At 41.5% G+C, this 17,828-nt stretch overlaps 1 protein-coding gene across 3 annotated transcripts in view; it reads right to left on the reverse strand.

Annotated features, from left to right (window-relative positions):
• Nucleotides 1–655: 655 nt before the first annotated feature.
• LOC118414029 (homeodomain-interacting protein kinase 2-like) overlaps nt 656–17,828 on the reverse strand; it is a 28,281-nt gene continuing 11,108 nt past the window's right edge. Inside the window, exons 3-19 of one of the 3 annotated variants that reach the window (XM_035817767.1) lie at nt 16,170–16,293; nt 15,804–15,926; nt 13,144–13,230; nt 11,807–11,862; nt 11,427–11,555; nt 11,041–11,188; nt 10,443–10,677; nt 10,120–10,238; nt 9,780–9,947; nt 9,376–9,542; nt 8,965–9,064; nt 8,677–8,855; nt 8,095–8,403; nt 7,694–7,855; nt 6,889–7,451; nt 5,434–5,549; nt 656–5,210 (exon numbers count right to left, since the gene is read on the reverse strand). In XM_035817767.1, the coding sequence (XP_035673660.1) occupies nt 4,776–5,210; nt 5,434–5,549; nt 6,889–7,451; nt 7,694–7,855; nt 8,095–8,403; nt 8,677–8,855; nt 8,965–9,064; nt 9,376–9,542; nt 9,780–9,947; nt 10,120–10,238; nt 10,443–10,677; nt 11,041–11,188; nt 11,427–11,555; nt 11,807–11,862; nt 13,144–13,230; nt 15,804–15,926; nt 16,170–16,293 (3,220 nt within the window). In that variant the 3' untranslated portion in view covers nt 656–4,775. Of the gene's footprint in view, nt 5,211–5,433; nt 5,550–6,888; nt 7,452–7,693; nt 7,856–8,094; nt 8,404–8,676; nt 8,856–8,964; nt 9,065–9,375; nt 9,543–9,779; nt 9,948–10,119; nt 10,239–10,442; nt 10,678–11,040; nt 11,189–11,426; nt 11,556–11,806; nt 11,863–13,089; nt 13,231–15,803; nt 15,927–16,169; nt 16,294–17,828 lie in introns of all 3 variants that reach the window. The other 2 variants (XM_035817766.1, XM_035817765.1) reach the window with 2 other exon arrangements.

Raw genomic sequence — 17,828 nt, forward strand, 5'->3', positions numbered from 1 at the left:
GGTGATTTTTTTTGGGTGTTATTTTATGCACAATACTGGAAGCAAGAAAAATCCTAATCCAAAAGTTCAACCAATGAGGTCCTTGGTTCAACTTAATAGGTCAAAAGTGCCTCCTGGCGTCAGACGTGAAAACAACACCACAAGGATAATTACTTCACACTCGGGATATAGAATTTTAAAAACCTAGTTTGAAATACACGTTTAGTACAAATAGTATGCATCCTTACTTTTCTTTACCTGCTCATGATTGATAAAAAAGAAAAATTATCTATCTTAATAATTTTAGACATTTGTAACGTTATCATTTGATGTAGATAACAGTTAGTTCAATGAAAAGTTTGGCAAATAAAAAGGTCTAAAATACAGATTTAGGTTTGAAACATGAAGACCTCCATGACAATGGTCAAATTTAGTGTGGACAGAGCAGGAGGTTTAAATTTGAGACAAAGATGCTCTCTGACCTTCTTATCCAGTTTACTTTAATAACGTTACCTTGAAAACAATGTTTGTAAAGGGCATTGTTGAGAAAAATACTCCTGCCCTAACTTAGATAATAAAATAAAATAAATCATTCAACAATCACCTGACATCAGTCAGACTTTCATCCATCATATGGAATAGTAATAACAATACAAAAACTCTACGGCAACAAAGGTTATCATGCAATGTGAATTGCTTTATTAATAATCTTCCCGTATCACCAAACTGTACACTATTTCTACAGCACTTCCTTCAAAAACGTATTAATCCGCCAGAGTAAAATAGTTCACGTCATCTCGCACAAAGTCTCTTCTACGGTAAAATACTCGTATTGCACACGATTAGATAATTGTACAGAGTTAGACACAGTCGCATGTACAAATGGTAGGCTATATCACCGCATTGTTACAGGGAAAATTCACAACCAATGTCTCTGTTAGATACCATGATCCACACTGACACCCCAATTATCCACAATGGCATGTTGTGGTTGTACTGGTTGGCTGTATTTGGTCATTGGACTATGCAAGTGCATTTGAACATGGGGTATGTCAGGAAACATAGACATAGCTTTCTCTATGCCTTGTTCCTGGCCAACCAGTGAGATTTTGGTGACCTGGAGTTGGATGAGGGGTGTACAGAATGAACCATACTGCTGACAGAAGACATTGTTCACAAGGCATTGAGGGCTGGGTATAAAGATACCACAAGTGCATAATTGTTAATAGCAAAATGCAGCAAGTCCTTTACCACTAACCTATTCCCGGCTGGTTACCGGGTTCTTTACAGATCTCTATTGCTAGTTGTTGTCACATGGATGCAACATTGTTCAGTTGTCACTTCAGATACACTGAGAAACACCAAGATTAAAGGACTACATTTAAACTCAATCCATAGTCTATCTTCATACATATATGTAGTCTAGGTCATCTTTACTTCTTAGCCTATACGCTATACATGTAATTAATAGCAACAATGCTCTGCAGTATCTTTGCTATTCTGGTACGACTAGCAATGATGTTTTGCTAATAAATCACAGTAAGTAAACAACACCTAACAAGTAAACAATGGAATCCTTCCCAATTGGACACACGCAAAACAGCACACATTTTGGAGGAATCAACATGTCCAAGCATCACAAGCTGCCATGTATAGTAACACCACAACAATATCAATTGTACATTTGGGACACTGTCAATACCAAAGTCTACCACAATTACCACTTCCATGTCTTTGGCGAAAACGTACTAACAATACAACAGTTAATACTACTTCAGTAATATGTTACAATGTCCATGGTCACCCCCACCAGCCTTGATTGACAGCTAAACCAAATGTTAGTTAGTGTGCATACAGTTCATATCCTTTAGATAGCAGCTGCTTGTGTAGTCTGGCACAAGCACAAGCACCACAGGAATACCTGTGTTTATTACAAGTCAGCAAGCAGCAAAGTGGGAGGGGGGCTACATCAGGTACACTTAGATCTCCATACATGTGACTTCACATTTACGAGGTAGAGTCTAGCCAAGATAATCTCCTTCAAAACCGACAGAGAACACTGAAATAACAGTTTTGTTTTAAGAACTAAACACTTTGACATGGGGCAGTTTGGCAACTGTCGTTAGTATGTTAGACTACTGAGAAGGTTACAGCCAGCTACATGTGACATGTTGGTTGTCACTATCAACCAGAGCTGGAAATGAAGTTAATCCATGGAGCTGATACTTGTGATGCTTAATATGCTATATCAGGTAAATAAACCCGGTTTACTTTAATCTTACACTAATTTCTAGGCAACATTAAGTTTGACTACAGATCTCAATCCATCTACACATCGGTTAAGTTGGCAAGCACAGATGTACATTGTCTCTCCTACACAATTAGAAAGCTACAGACGTCACTCCCTGAAAACTTCTGTTGCTAAAGATACATGTATATTGCTTAGAAGGATCGGCCAACTGCCCTCACACAACTTTCTTACATCAACTGGGAATGGCTGTGGCAAAGGATAGAGGAACTGTCAAGTTTTAAACATTCCTCAAATAGGTTTGGCACAATTTTAAATGATTCTATTATGCACATGGTACTGTGGAGACATCTAGACGGTTCAGAATAATTTTCAACACTTGGGATGATATTAAAACGTAGGATAAAGTCATTAATTTTTGTACATTGCCAACTAAAATGTCTCCAAATAAAAACAACACATGCATTTCATTCATATCACTCTTTTCATATGTAAGGCATTGCAGCCCATGATTCAAAACACATATCTTTCAATCCCAGTTGACCTTTATCTTTAAGCCTCACCCTTGGCCTGACCCTAATTATTACACATGTAGAGATATAAGGCAGTGTGCACATCATACAATACCCCTGAAGTTACGAGCATTAAATGCTAAGGTACAAATCAGCAGTGCATATGTTCATTTTGACATCAATGAAACCTGAATACAGTAAATTGTGCTTTTGTGGCATACTGACTCCCCTTGTACAATTCTTGGTTTGGCCCCCTAAGCTTATGGTTAAAGCACCATAGACCAAACCATTCCTATGTGAAGGGAGTGCAGTTAAAAACTCAAGTGCAAAGTGCAAATACATGAGGGATTAAAACATGTGTTCCACTTGACTGACACAAATGCTTGGTAGTGGTAAGGGATAAATATTATTACCACCATAAAATAGAGCACACCTAACTATAATTAACATCTAATATATGCACTTCAAATAGTTGGAAACACAAAACATGTACATGGTGAAACAATCAAACTTATTCTACCATCTATGTGCCACATAGCAGTGTGGTATGGTCCGTTATGTGCCTACATTTATGTATTGCAGAATACCTGGAACATACCACCCCAGCAACAGGGGCATAGGACGATTCTACATATCTAGTTTGCTATAGCAGCACCGATATATGAGCCTATTACTATGTTACATCTCTGTATACTAACATTTCACAAGACCACCAAATTCCACATTGTTTAGATAAATATCTGTATCATACGATAGAATAAAAGCCAGATTAAAAGAAGCCTAGTGATTGATATACCATGCAATACTCACTGGCCCCTCAGAAGTCAGTAAAAATCCATAAAATTTCCAAAAAACACTCACAACATTCTAGTATATATGCTACACTATAGCCAGCAAAGATTAGTGTAATAAGACTCTAACATAACACTGATCTTTCTCACCCTGTCATGTCATGTTGGTACATCCCAGCAGACAGATAGTTATTAGGCATTACATAGATTCTACCATCATTGAGTAGGGAGGGGTGGGTTTCATGGAATGTGGCCACTTCCCACCCCTTCTCCACACCTAAAAATACAATATGGTCCACTTCAAAATGCTGTGGGGGTGGGAACAGAGGGGATAGTGAATTCATGACCACACCCCATCCATTACCCCCCAAAATGAGAATGATCCAATCCCAATGCACTTCCAAAGTGAAGAGTACCACTTTCAGAGGTGATGAGATTGGTGCTCTTATAGTTATTTGAAGTGTACACAAGGTAAATACAGATCCATTACATTGTTAAAATTTCATCAATACCATTCCATAAAAATCACACACTTAAAACTCCGATGGACATTCAAATCTTTCTCTTTGCATAAAAGCCTGCATACTTGGTTAAAGTTCCTCTATTAATAAACATCTACAGTCCTATAATACTGTGGTTTGGCAATCAAGCACAATTATCCAATTTTTCTTTGTGCTATTATACATACAAAAGTTAATGGCTTCTGGTCTTCGAGTTAGTCCCGTATCTACTTCAAACAACACTTACACATTCTTTATACATCTTGATCGTGCCTCAGCAGTCTAGTCTTCAAAGCAAACAACTCTGTACAAGGAACCTTTGGAGGCAATCATGAAAATTGTTTTTTCATCCAATACATACAACTTTGCATAAAATTCATATCCAAGTGTCACGGGTAGGTACTGGTTGCTAGCATTGTTACACAATATGTTGTAACTTCCTTTCGCAATGTAATTCACCTTGCTATGTTCCAAATTATCATTATCATATCCTTCCTTCCTCCTGCTCTCCTGACCTCTGCAGAATGACCTTTCCCCTCTGATCCCTTACCCTTCACCTTTACAATAGTGACCATCTCACATATATCATCACTTGAAACCATTCCTTGAAAGGTTAAAACATGACAAATACAAATGAACGTACAATGAACAAGCCAAGGCATGCACATGCGCACCAACCAGGCAAACCACCCGGTACCATAACCAAGAAAATGTCCCTTGCCACAGGCAGACACCCCTCTGGCTGTCATGGCTGGTAGATGTACTGGTACTGCCGTGAGCGGGTAGGGCTGAGGTTGTAGGCGGTGGAGAGCATGGGCCCGGCCGTCGTCACGGCGATGTAGGTTGGACGATTTATTGCTTGGAACTGACTCTGCCCGACGAGGTGCTGCCCCGTGGAGGCCAGCAAGGTGGGGTTGACAGGAAGGTGTGCAGCTAGAGAGTGCCGCGGGCTCTGATGGGCCAGAGGGGGAAGCGCCGCCCCGGGGGAGCGTACCCCCAGGGGCTGGGGGAATATAGGAATGTGTGCTTGTGAGGGCTGCAGCTGCGATGTGAGGATCTGCCGGTGGGTTGGGCTGCCCTGCGCTGCAAACGGCACCTGCTGAGGCAGGTAAGGCTGTTGTCGGGCATTGTTCTGGGTGGCCAGGAGAACAGGCTGTCCTTGGGTCTGCATGGGAGACACCTGAGAAAAAAATGGTAACAGGGTTAAAAACATAGCTGAAGGTGATACAGAATAACATAACAGAAAATCAGTCCCCAATGGCAGAGAGAAAACTGTAGGTTTGAGTCATTCCCACAACTGCACAAGTGTGTAAACATAAAACACAAAACAGTTTTATGAATAGGAACATCCTACAAGACAGTAATGTAAATGCTAGGAAAGGCAAATTGCGAGAGTATCATACCTGTGTGAGGTTGAGCGGCTGTTGCTGTGGCAGAACGTTGACAACATTGGGCCTCCCGCGGAACTGAGGCTGCGTCGGGTGGTTTCCCATCAAGTTTTTCTTAGGGGAACGGTGTACTGTGGGTAAAAACATATTCACTTAGCATACATGACGTAATACAGTGTACAATTAAGAACTGTATCATGTTTACTTTGTTACTCTGTGGCATACCGTATATTCTCGATTAAAGTACGCACTTTTAAAACTTTTCAGGATAGAAAATGTGTCACAGGTGGTTGCTAAAGTCGGGGTGCGTACTTTATTTGAGGTTTTCTCCAGACAAAATAAGAAAAGGACCTGAAATCATCGAGAATCGCCACTGGAACACGGCACGTGAAGGTTGGAATCGGCACCCAAACAGTGCATTTTCCCTGAGACAACCGGCTGTTTTCATGCGGCAGCAAACAGCTCATATTACGACAGCACATGGAAAAATCCCTGCCTGCAATGACCATGTAATTTTTAAGCCCGTGGAGGCATCAATTGTGGATGATAACAGGCAAGAAAGTTAGTTTGGCATGACGGCTCCGCGCGTGAATTCAATCAAGATGGCGATGGCCAGGTCATGTGACTCATTGGGAGAGTCTACTAAAGTACGGGTAGAAACTTTCTTAGGGGTGATTGTTTTCTTTATTAAACTTGATAAAATGTACAAATATTTGTTGTAATTATGATCTAAAATCAAAGCATTAAACATGCCAAATACTTAAATTGCCAATCTTACTGATTTTGAAAACGTAAAACACATGTCATTTTTTTTAATAACCTGGTAGCCCATGCTACTAGTGAAATATTCCACTCATATAAACACGCACGGCAGGAGAGTAATTTGCCACGAAATTTCTTCTCAAAAGACGTCGGAAAGCAAAAACATCGTTTTCTGTGAAGGAGATCAAGGTTTTACTACAGTCCTGGGAAGGATAGATGACTATACAAAATGTTTTCATGTTTTCTTCTGAATGCATTATACCTCCGCCGAACAGCTCGAATTCTGAGAAATATGTATTTTCCGATTCATAAGTTTGTGGAGACAAATTACGTTACCGGCGGCCAAAAAATAGCATTTTAGAAGGCAAAATTACCCTGGGAAAACAGAAAAAACACCATGAATTTTGAATTTGTCCGGTTCAAAATGTGTTCAAGACTGGTGGAGAAGGGGTGCGTACTTTATTTAGGTTTCCTCTATTTACGTTTCAGCGGGGCAAATTTGTCTGGCACTTTGCCCAAATCGGGGGTGCGTACTTTAATTGGGGAGCGTACTTTAATCGAGAATATACGGTAGGTAGTTTCCACAGATTATACTTTCCCCGTTGCTAAGATGAAATTTTGTTAGAATACCAAAGCTCAGATAAAGCATGATAGATCTAAATGAAATATCCAAACACGCAAACTAAAAAAAAAAAAATTAGGGCATACCTTGTGGTTGAGGATGCACCATTGCATTCTTCAAAGATCTACCTGGCCTGTTGTTTGCCATGGTATCTGCCCTTCCCACCACCTTCACCTCTCTCAAAGTCTCCTTGGAATCCATCTCTTCTTGCATCCCATACTCCGCTGCATGGGCTGATGCTTCTGTCTTCGGCTTCACACCCTGCATACTGTTATGTTTGCCCATCACGCCTTGGCTGAGAAGTGGTTCCAGATTTTTCCTCGCAGAAGAGTTACCTCTGATTGGCGGCTCCACCTCGAGTGGTGATGCCATGTTTGGAGAGTGAGACTTTGACGCAGCATCTTCTGCAAGCCGGTTTCTGTTCAAGTCTTCCAAACTCCCGAAGCCCAGGTTCTGGCTGACGGGCCTGCTGTTGTTGGGGGTTACCACGATGGTGTGCGTGCTGCTGTGCCGCCGCAGGTTGGCTGCCAAGTCCACGCTCATCTGGCTGATGTGACTCGCCCCAAGGTTCTCTGGGCTCATGTTCCGACTCGAATCTGAGTCTGGAGAATCTGGGACTGTCACACAGCTGATAACTTGGTCCCTCCGCCTGTACAAAAATGTATTACAAGTCATCAGACTACAAAAATGGCGCCTCAGTAAAATAGGATGTAAAGGAGTCACAATCACATTGGCTGTAGCAGTAATAGCAGTTACCAAAACATGACAATTCATACTGAAACTAAATCAGGAACCAGCAATCCTTATACCAAATTACAAGAAATGTGACACTAAAATGAAGGCTAAGAAGAAACCCTATATTCTATACCAAAATATAAAAAAATCCCTGACCTGTCAGTGGTGTGGTCATCCTTGACAGGGCTGACACTGAGACTACTGGAGCTGGAGCCGTCAGGACTGGCGCTTAGGACACTGGAGCCACTCAGCGAGCAGGACTGGGTCATGCTGTTACACCCACTGTTACTGCAGGCCTCACACTTTCTGTCCTTACACCTGGGGAAAGACAGGTGAAGGGCAAGGCTTAAAAAAATAATCAATGCAAAGAAGACCACTGCACTACTAACTTGCAACATTTTCCCCTCTGACCTTAAAATGCCACAGCAGATTTCTACTTCTGTAAAATGAAACCACGTGCAAGACACAGTTTTCATATTTACTTCACATCAACAGTAGACATACAGAATCAGAAAAAAATTTGACATGCTCATCGTAAAAGAAGAAATCCTGCTCACCCCTGAGGGCTGTTCCTCTCATCCTCGCTATCACTGCTGATGGTGATCACGCTGATTGGTCGATCTGGTGCAGGACTAGGACTGTCAGGGATCACGATTGGCTGCCGCTGCTTGTTGTATGGTGACGAGGAAGCCTCCATCTTGGTGTGTGTTTCCCGGAATCTGATGGGCGATGTCGCCCGCAGCAGGGTGGGAGCATTGGAGGTTGCCGTGGTAACAGTTGCGCTCAGCCCTTGTGTGACGGGTGGGCTGTGCTTGCCATGTTTCGTGGCAGGTGGGGAAGACCGCTGACTCTGTGCCGCAGCTTGTCTGGATATGACAACAAAAGAAGTTCACTTATTGAACTTGCAATGAATACTAACAGTTGGTCGATGTGACTACATAACGCTGAAAAGTAAGGTAAAGCGATTCCAAACAGCATAAGCAAAAAAAACAGCAGCGTTTACATTGTTCATGACTGTCCATTGTCACTATGTTTATACCATGTACTTGCAATTAGCCCTCGGGCACGAACTTGCAAATAAACTTCTTCTTTACATAAATTTGTAGCTAGCACAACACAACAAGATGACAACATTGTACCTTCTGTTCTGGCCACTTCTCCCATGCCTCTTTTGGTGGTTCATCACCTGATTGGTCGGTAGCATGCCAAGGTTCCAGACGTTACTGGTCTGCGGCATGGGGACGTTGGTCAGGAAAGACTGTGTCACCACTGGATTGAACTGGCTGGCAGGGTTTCTATGCGCCGACAACTGACGTTGCTACAATGAGAAGTAGAGGAGTTATTGTGATGATACACTTTAATATATCTCAAAGTTTCAATTAAGTCTGTGTGGCAATAACTTGTATAAAAAATGGGGAGATGCTCACATCCACCAGATGGTCATACAGTCTCCCGTCTCCAATAAGCACGCCCTGCTCTGCTGGGATCAGCCCACCTTCCTGCACTGGTGCTGCCACAAGGGAGTGTCTGAGGAACGACACATTCAAAACTGTAAAAGGATGTCTGATGGAGGAAAGAGAGCCTATGGGAAGCCACATGACAAAATGAGCAAAGCTAAGACAACATTTCTAGCCCCTTGGTGGCTTAACTGCTTGGCTACTATGTGACCCTGTGCCTTTATTTCTCCATCAGGGAAAGTCATATGTGATTGGCCAATTAGCTCACTCTATCCCAGGTTTTCTGATTGGCTAGCTACATCAAAAATCCTAAAGTGCCATCGGTTGGTTATGGATTTCCTCTTAAATCAATGATTGGTAGAAGGGGGAACTGTTGCTTACCTCCAGTTGTCTGTGATAGGCTGATTGGTTGCTATGGCTTCCTGTATGACCGTCTGCTGAGGCTGCATGGCAGGTGGTGCCTGAGTGGCGACACTCTGCAGCTGTTGCCATGGCGCTATCAGCACCTGCCTGTTGGCCGGCCATGTCTGTGAGGGAGCGGGAGCAGGCTGATGACAACAGAGCAAGAAAAACCTTGACAGGTACTGTTGCAATAAGGCTAATGCTTCCAGACAAAAATTCCACAATGAGGAAAGAACTGACTTTAAGCAAAATTACTATCTCACAAATATTTGAACTGACAACAGAAGTCTCCAGCCTTACAGGTGTCTGATTGAAAGACCAAAAGATCAGGGGAAAAGACAGGAAGAATGGATTTTTATGAAATGCAGTGTCTTAGCACTTACTCTCAACAACAGGGTTCCGTTCTGGGCACGTGCGGCAGTCTGGGACCAGCCCGAGCCTGCGGTGCCGGCTGCTAGCGTGACAGGCACAAACTGTTGCTGATTGGCCACTTGTGGCCCTGGCTGGAGCTGAGCCATCACAGGAGTGTGCCGTGCCTGGAGTGTGGAGTTCTGGGGAAACAAGAGGCTTTTTAAAAGAGACATCTACAACAGGTTTAGGTTTTAAGTGCAGACCAAAAACGTAAACGCTTTGTGTTTAACCTTTGAATAGCATGAAAAGATTATTAAGAAATTGGATTCAACCATAACTTTATGTTTCTTAAAATCAAATCATCATCCTCACCTGTGTCAGTAACTGTGGCTGCAGCTGAAGTTGGGTGGGTGGGGCTTGTGTTACCATGGCAACAGGGTTATCCACCCGCATGTTGTACCCAACATGCTTTGAGGGTGATGACTGCAGACCTACAATAATTCACAAGACAGGCCTGGGTCAGGTTTTTGTGTGTTGTTATAATTCTACATCAATACGATTGGGTAATTCTATCATCATTCCTGTCTATGGAAAAATGACTCTCAAACCAAGCCTAACCTACTGAAAAAGAGAATTTCATGTTAACTACGAACACATGACAAGGTCAAGTTACGCCTAAAACAAAGCTGGATTACCTTGATACCCGGGCACTCCGATGAAGGAGTTGACACAGAGTGACTGCTGGAATGGGTCTGTCCTTGTCGCTGCAAACTGTCCGTTGGTGCGCGCCGCCTGCTGTGCCAGTCGCTGTTGGACCTGTGGCGGCTGGTACGGGAAACACGGCCCCGGCTGCAGCTGGTAGTTCAGCAGCGACAAGTCGGGTGCAGCCTGGGTCACCTGAGGCGCGTGCGGTGCTAGAGCTCCATGGGCCTAGTTGGGATCATACACCAGTACATTAGAATATGAAATATTTTGAATTTAACTTCTATCAAACATGCTATGGTAAAACTGTCTAAACTGCAGTCAGTCAAAGGTTTAAACTTAACAACCAACAATGGGGATGCGGCACTTGTATATCCCTTGAGGTTGCATCGGCAGCTTCAAATGTATTTATATTAGAAAGAGTCAGGAATTGCTTTGCACCAATTCACAAATGTGGAAACTGTGGACAATCCACCTGACCAAATTGAAAAGCTTTATCGGGAGCCTAGACAAAGCTTTAGATGTTTCTCAAGAATGCTGCTAAGTATACGGAAGAAAGCACAATAAAAGCGTTCAGAGTCATGGTCTCACCTGACTCATTGCATTGAGTTGGTTGTTGAAGGTCACAGTGAGGTTGTTGGTTGGTGTTGGATCCAGGGCAGTGGAGAACAGAGCAGGTGTTTGATTCAAGTTGAACGGGCGCCGACATACTTCCAAGTTCCTTACAGCCTCCTTCACACTAGGGAGAAATTATAAACTGATCAACGAAAAAACTGATGCCTGATCATTTACATTTCATTCCTTAATACATCATTATGTTGTGAATATTGATTTTCTTAATCTATGAAAATTTATGGATTCATACAAGTTAAATACTAGTTAATTACATGTATATCAGGAATACCTAGATTGCATAAAAATCTTGTTCAACATTTGGTAGTAAGTGGACAGAGTGCGTAAGAGCCAGCCCTACTTACACATTACAATGCGCATAATCCACGAGATGCCCCAGGGTCACAAATGGGTGGTTGAGGGCCTCCCCTGGTGTGATGCGCTTGTCTTGGTCAATCTGTAGCATTCTCTTCAGTAAATCCACAAACTCTCGTCTGTAAAAAAGCATCAGAATCAAACATATTGCAATGCAGGCTTTACAAGTGTGCTTAACTTATCTTTAATTTGCTCTTCAACTTATTAAGGCACACAAGAGAAAATCTGATATCAACTTATTACTTATAATCTTTAATTAAGACATATCTTTCTACAGATAATTGAATTTCATGCAAGCAATTTGATTAGGAGAGATACAGTTCTGTCAGAATGTGATAGGTGGACCTTTTGTACATGAAAGCATCCTTACCTGTCTGCCTTCTCAGCTAGCAGCTCACTTCCTTCTAATTCACTTGGAACATTCACCTGCAAGCAAATGTACAAATTCAGTGATACAACATACGTACTTGAGCATCAAGAGTATTCAAGTTTATGTGATGATTTCAAGTTCAAATATGCATAAATCTATGGCCTTCCCTGTATCAAATCCTGATGTAATAGACAGTATCTTAAAGTAGCATTATAGAAAATCTAGCCAATTTCAATACATTGTAATTTGTAGACTGGATATCCCTAAACAATCCGTTTTTAAATTAAGCGGATATGGATAAAGGTTAACTAGCATTACAGTAGAAATAATGGAAACTTGAGATTTTATGCAGCAGGTTAAATTCAAAGCTTAACTCTGTCACCTAAAAGTTCACACACCACAACCCCATATTTTCAAGTTTAAAACTCACAATATATCATCACAGTGTACTGTATGTTTCATGTGTCTGAGTACTTTTACATTCCTACATACACATGTAGTATTCCTTACTTGGCAAGGGCAGAAATCACAAGCAGAGAATGCTATGTGCAAGTAGAGGTGCTGTGTTTTGTTTGGTACTGACAACTTGTTCTGATGCTTCAAAAATGGATGGCTTTGCCAAAGCTTTATCACTATTCCTTTAGTTATGAGAGGATTTCACGTACATGTACTCTACTGGTACTAACAAATGGTGTTTCCTCAGGTACTTTGTTTTCGAAATACACGTAGCACCAGAATTTGACGAATTTCAATTAGAAGAGCGCATTTTTCAGTGCCATGTATCCTTTTAGAATTCATTTCCAGTCTGCATTTCTGCTGGACATCTTAATCACCATCTGGCAAATGCAGTAGCATAATGTAATTCTACAGGGCGAGGCATAATCAACCAGCACTGACTGAAGGCCTGACTTGGAACAATGACATTCTCACTAGAGTTCCACTAAAGTTCATATCACACGCTGCAAGGAACAACTTTCTAGAATGTTCATTTCTAAGACAGTGTACCATTTATTTTGAGGAATTCTCGACTGTAAGTTCTTGGCAAATTGTGATATTGGCAGATTGTGTATGCAACATTACAGTACAAGTGCAACTTGTGTAATATCTTTACCGTTACAGCATTTCTGACTTGCATTTACTGCGTGTGTGACAAATTCTTGCAACAAACATCAAAATGGTTTGACCATTAACTGTGACAATTCATTGTGAGATTAAATTGCCATCTCAATAATAACAAGCCAGCAGAAATGCCACAGTAGGGAGCCCATCCTCCTTCCAATTACCTGCCAAGTTCTGGAACGTCTAGAAGAGTCATTCTTTTGGATTCCATAGCCCACCTGTGCCATGTCATCCAGGCAGTTGAAGATGTACTTCCTCGCTTCCTTCGACTTGATGCTGTACTCAGCCTCATGCTCCTCTGGGGTCTGCAGGCAGAGATAGCAAATATTACTAGTAGGTCAATCTTAGGTTGTAAACAGCACTTAAGATGATACATATAGCTATCACCTTCCTTCCAGCACTGGGTTGGTCATGCTGCTGCTGGTAGTGGCAAGTCAGGACAAACATGAACATCGTACATGGACTTGACATTATGTTCAACTTGGTAGATCTAAAAAAAAAGGTGCCAATCTCAGTATCCATGTATTTGGTTATGTTTGCTAAACGGTGAACTGTTGGCTTATGTATACATTTGTACAGTATCAACCTCTCTGATGTGCACTTTCCACATTTGTATTCTGCGACATTTGTCTGTAAATGAAAGCAGTAAATGCCGTGCACTGGTAATAACAGTAGATACTAATTCCCCATTACATGTGTATAATCTTATCAGTTTTCACTTATAGCCTTCGTAATAAGCAATTTAGCAGCTACTCTGCACAACAGACCACATGATTAGCTGTGATCAATGATAAAGAATAATAAGATTATCTGTGCATGTTTCATGTAGGTGAATAATAATCTCTGTTTAATCTCAACATAAAAAGGAATTTTGGATGTATCTGGTTGATCTTTGCTGACACACACATGCATCATGTAATAACATGACATACTGTAATAACTAGACTAGTTCCATGATGTCCCAGTAAAACAATGTCCTAAGCCATTTGATACTATGATCTACAGCTTTTGACTCAGAGTTCTACATTACATTATAAAATCTTATTTCACTTCAGTCTGGAACCCATCAAACCCTTTTCAACTCTCGAAAACAGGTTCCATTAAAGGTGAGGACACCCATGACGTACATGCGCCCACGGGGAGAGCGAAAAGCACGGGATTTCTGCCCAAATATAGTGGTGATTTGTAAAGGGCCCTTTCTAAATCCATTACAGTACAACATGTTCGCTCTTCATACTGTGGCAAAATACTCCTGAGGGACCCACGAGGAATGGCAGGGGTCTCTTGCAGATGTTGGAGTGGCATTACAGCCTGGTGACTGCACGCAGGCAGGATCCAGTGTCTCAGAGAGGTCTTCATGGGGTGGCTAATAGACATCTCGGGTACTCAATGACGTCAATCACTTCTTTGGAATTAAAATAGAGCCACTGCGGGACTTCTCCTTACAATCTACATAAAAGTAATGCACTGATATGCTAGCAGGAACAAAATTGCTGTATATTCTTGCCTGTATAAGTGGATGTGGAATAAGATTCCTATATATTATTGTCTGTAAATGTGCAATCTGAAAATGAAGTACACATTCAATCTGACCTTTCATACAAAACCTCTACCTTATTCTCTATATGCGGGCACCAATGGCTACTGTTGTTGATGGTTTCAGTGCATCAGAACTTGATGGGTCAGTAACTTAAGTCCAAATGACTCAAACATTTAATGCATGTATATGATTATATCTTCTTGGAAATGCCTGCTGCTGGTTTGTCTTGGCTACAGCAAAGGTCATTTCAGCATTTAGAGTAAATGCATAAGTATCGTGATGATGTACCAGTGTCAAGCATCCACAGAGCCTTGTTGTATTTACTTTAACATTTTCTACAAACCTTAACACATATATCCCCAAATGTTCCATTGTTTTCAAAGGTCTGTACAAGTTTAAGCACATCTGTATGCACCTGCAGCATGATGGTAAACAAATAAGTCTGAAACACCCAAGGAACCCAATGTAGAATGACTGATTTTTGACTCATGACTTAAGAGTATTCAGCAAAATGCTACCTAACCCCTAAAAAATCTCCCAATATCAAGTAGAATACAACGGATTCCATGCAATGATTGATGCTTAATGTTTCATGCCTGAAAGTAACAAAGCTAACCAGTTGGTAAATATCTAGCAATATCAATTGGCATGAGGCTTTACCTGCCATCAATGACTGATGCTTGTACAGTATGCAGTAGGTATTACATGGCTAACTGATGTGCCAAGTAGTCAATTATCTTGATAGGAAACACACAGAAGTGGTGACAAGCATTCCTGACAGCAGCATTACTATTTAAATGTATGGCTTTGAAGCTAAGTCAATGCCCCCCTCCCATTAATCATCCCATGGCCTCCCTGTAACCTTGGAGGTCTCCTTGTTCTCTCATGTCATACATCATGACAAGGTAGATCCAAAAGCTCATGTTTCCACTGCCCCGGTTTGACATTCAAGTTTGCAAAGAATATCTATTCTATTTCATTTCATATTGCAACTAAGCCAAGAAAAATGGTGGTTGCAAGCTGCATAAATCAATGTTCATTTTCAAAATGCTAACATAAAGAGGTCAGGACCAACCCAACAAACATGTCACTGGTACTAGACGCCTGAAGCAGTTTTTAACCTTTTTAATTTCTACTACTTCTGAAATGCAATAAAACATGTGGAACTATGGGACAGTCATGCACAGAAGCTCCCGATTATCCTGCACTACAGAAATTGTGGTATCTTTCCTTTGTTGCCTTAGAAGTGAGAGAAACTTTGTACTTTCTGTTTACTATGCATAATTAAGTAATGCTTTCACTATATTCTTATTAGATAACAATAAAATAGGGACAAACCTTTAGTCTCCACAATGGATAGTTGACTTCTGTGTCCTGGCGCATGAAAAATCGCGATGTCTTCGTTGCAGCGTTCAACATATGCTCTGGTGGGAGGCCCTGAGTCTGCGAGATGTACCGAATCTACATAGGAAAAGAAGGATCAATCTTGCTGCCCTCTTCATGCTGTATTGTTGTGTGTTAAGTGCTAAGATTCTAAGATCGAGAGAACCCTTGGCCTCCACAACTGGTGAACAGGGTCCAGCTACTAGTGGCTAGTACTTTACACATGGTGATGATGGAGAGTCTGAGATATGAAACAGATCATTTACATACAAAACTTCTTGTTATCATTGATATTTGCACAAGTAGAAACTTTGGAGGCACCTGATCATATTCACATGACCCCGGGTAGAGTGGCCAGCCCAGGAACAGCTCCGCTATCACACAGCCGAGCGACCACATGTCGATGGCCTCACAGAACGGCAGGCCCAGGATGATTTCGGGGGCTCTGTAAAAAGGAAACGGAGCAACAAACTGTTACACGCGCACTGAAATACATTCTATATATAACTCTAAATACTTAAATTGTCATTAAACAAGAGATAGTGTATGTCTCTTCCTATCTTCTTACATGTTTGTATTCTCCCTGACACACATAACCCATAACTCCAACATTTATCTGTTTACATTGTATGTCTGTGTGCTAAAATGCAGTTACTAAGCTATATGATATTCATCCTAGGAAAATTTCCAAAGAGACAGAAGAATGAAATTAATACCATTTTATACTGCTAAAGCTATCTAGGTCATTCTATGGGAAAAGGTTTTTCTAATTCTTTACAATAGATCTACCATCTGAAGTAGTTACATTTCTGTGGGAATGTCTAAAGCAAAACTGATGTATGTCAAACTGTCAATCATCCTTCCCTCCCAGACCCACCAGAAGGTCAGATAGCGAGCCTGTGCCAGGATTGTGGCCTGACATCACGTGATACAGGCTGCAGCAGGGTGTGGATGGTGTCTACATGAATTTTCATTCACATATTCACACCTCGTCGAACACAAATTAAATTTTCATTGTGAGAAGATGGGAAGTACGCAGCATGCACAGCTAGTTGGTAATCCGTGGAGCTAACTGGAGACTGGCTGACTCTGGTTATTCTAGTAGCAGCTCAGGAAATCACTTTCTTCACACCACAGTTGACACTGAAGCAGGGAGGCCAGTTCAAGTCTCTATATATCCTGAAAGCCTTTGATTCTGAAGCACTTTCCAAACAAGTCGGTATTACTCTAATAAAGTCCTGTTTGAGGCAACTGCATGTATGACTATAGTACATGTATTGTCATTCCACTCACAAAAGTAACAAGTTGTAACAGCTATTAGCTTTTGATCTTGGTTATGTTCATGTAACAACTGTAAAGTAGGGCCACTCAGGGAAAGGAGTCAATTACTTAATTTTTGTCCTACCCTCGTATTTAAAAAAAAAATCTGGGGGACCAAGGGACCAAATTAGTCCTAACTGCAAAAGATTAAAGCCTCTCTATGCAGGATATGTGCCAATTTTGCACTTTACAGTAGTACCAGCAATAATTCTCCAGCAACAGCATTCTTTACGGGTTAGCTTGCACTTACAAAAGTGTACTGTAGTCTGTATGCACTTCTGATTCAACGTGTCTGAACAGTGCCACTGAGCTTAATGAAGTGCTTGTGTTGAAAGGGCTCTCTTAGCTTGGCACATTTTGAATAGAGGACCAGGTTTGCACCTGCCTGCAGGCCCCTCCCATATCCCACTTCAACAATGTGTATTCAGACACCATCTGGCACATTTCAGGCCTGGAACAATTAAACCTGATTTGATCACCGTGGTTATGAATGCTGCGGAAGCTAATTGGGGATGCCGACAAGTTTTACACCATGACCATTATCTTCTACAGGATTAGCATTATACATACACTGATAACTTACAAAAAGGGAAGCGAATGCCAGAAAGCACATCTTTGGTCCCACAAGTGCAAATGCAAATGATCATGCGTACATATCCA

The sequence above is a fragment of the Branchiostoma floridae genome, chromosome 4, assembly GCF_000003815.2.
Source record: "Branchiostoma floridae strain S238N-H82 chromosome 4, Bfl_VNyyK, whole genome shotgun sequence".
In the NCBI taxonomy this organism is placed as follows: domain Eukaryota; kingdom Metazoa; phylum Chordata; class Leptocardii; order Amphioxiformes; family Branchiostomatidae; genus Branchiostoma; species Branchiostoma floridae.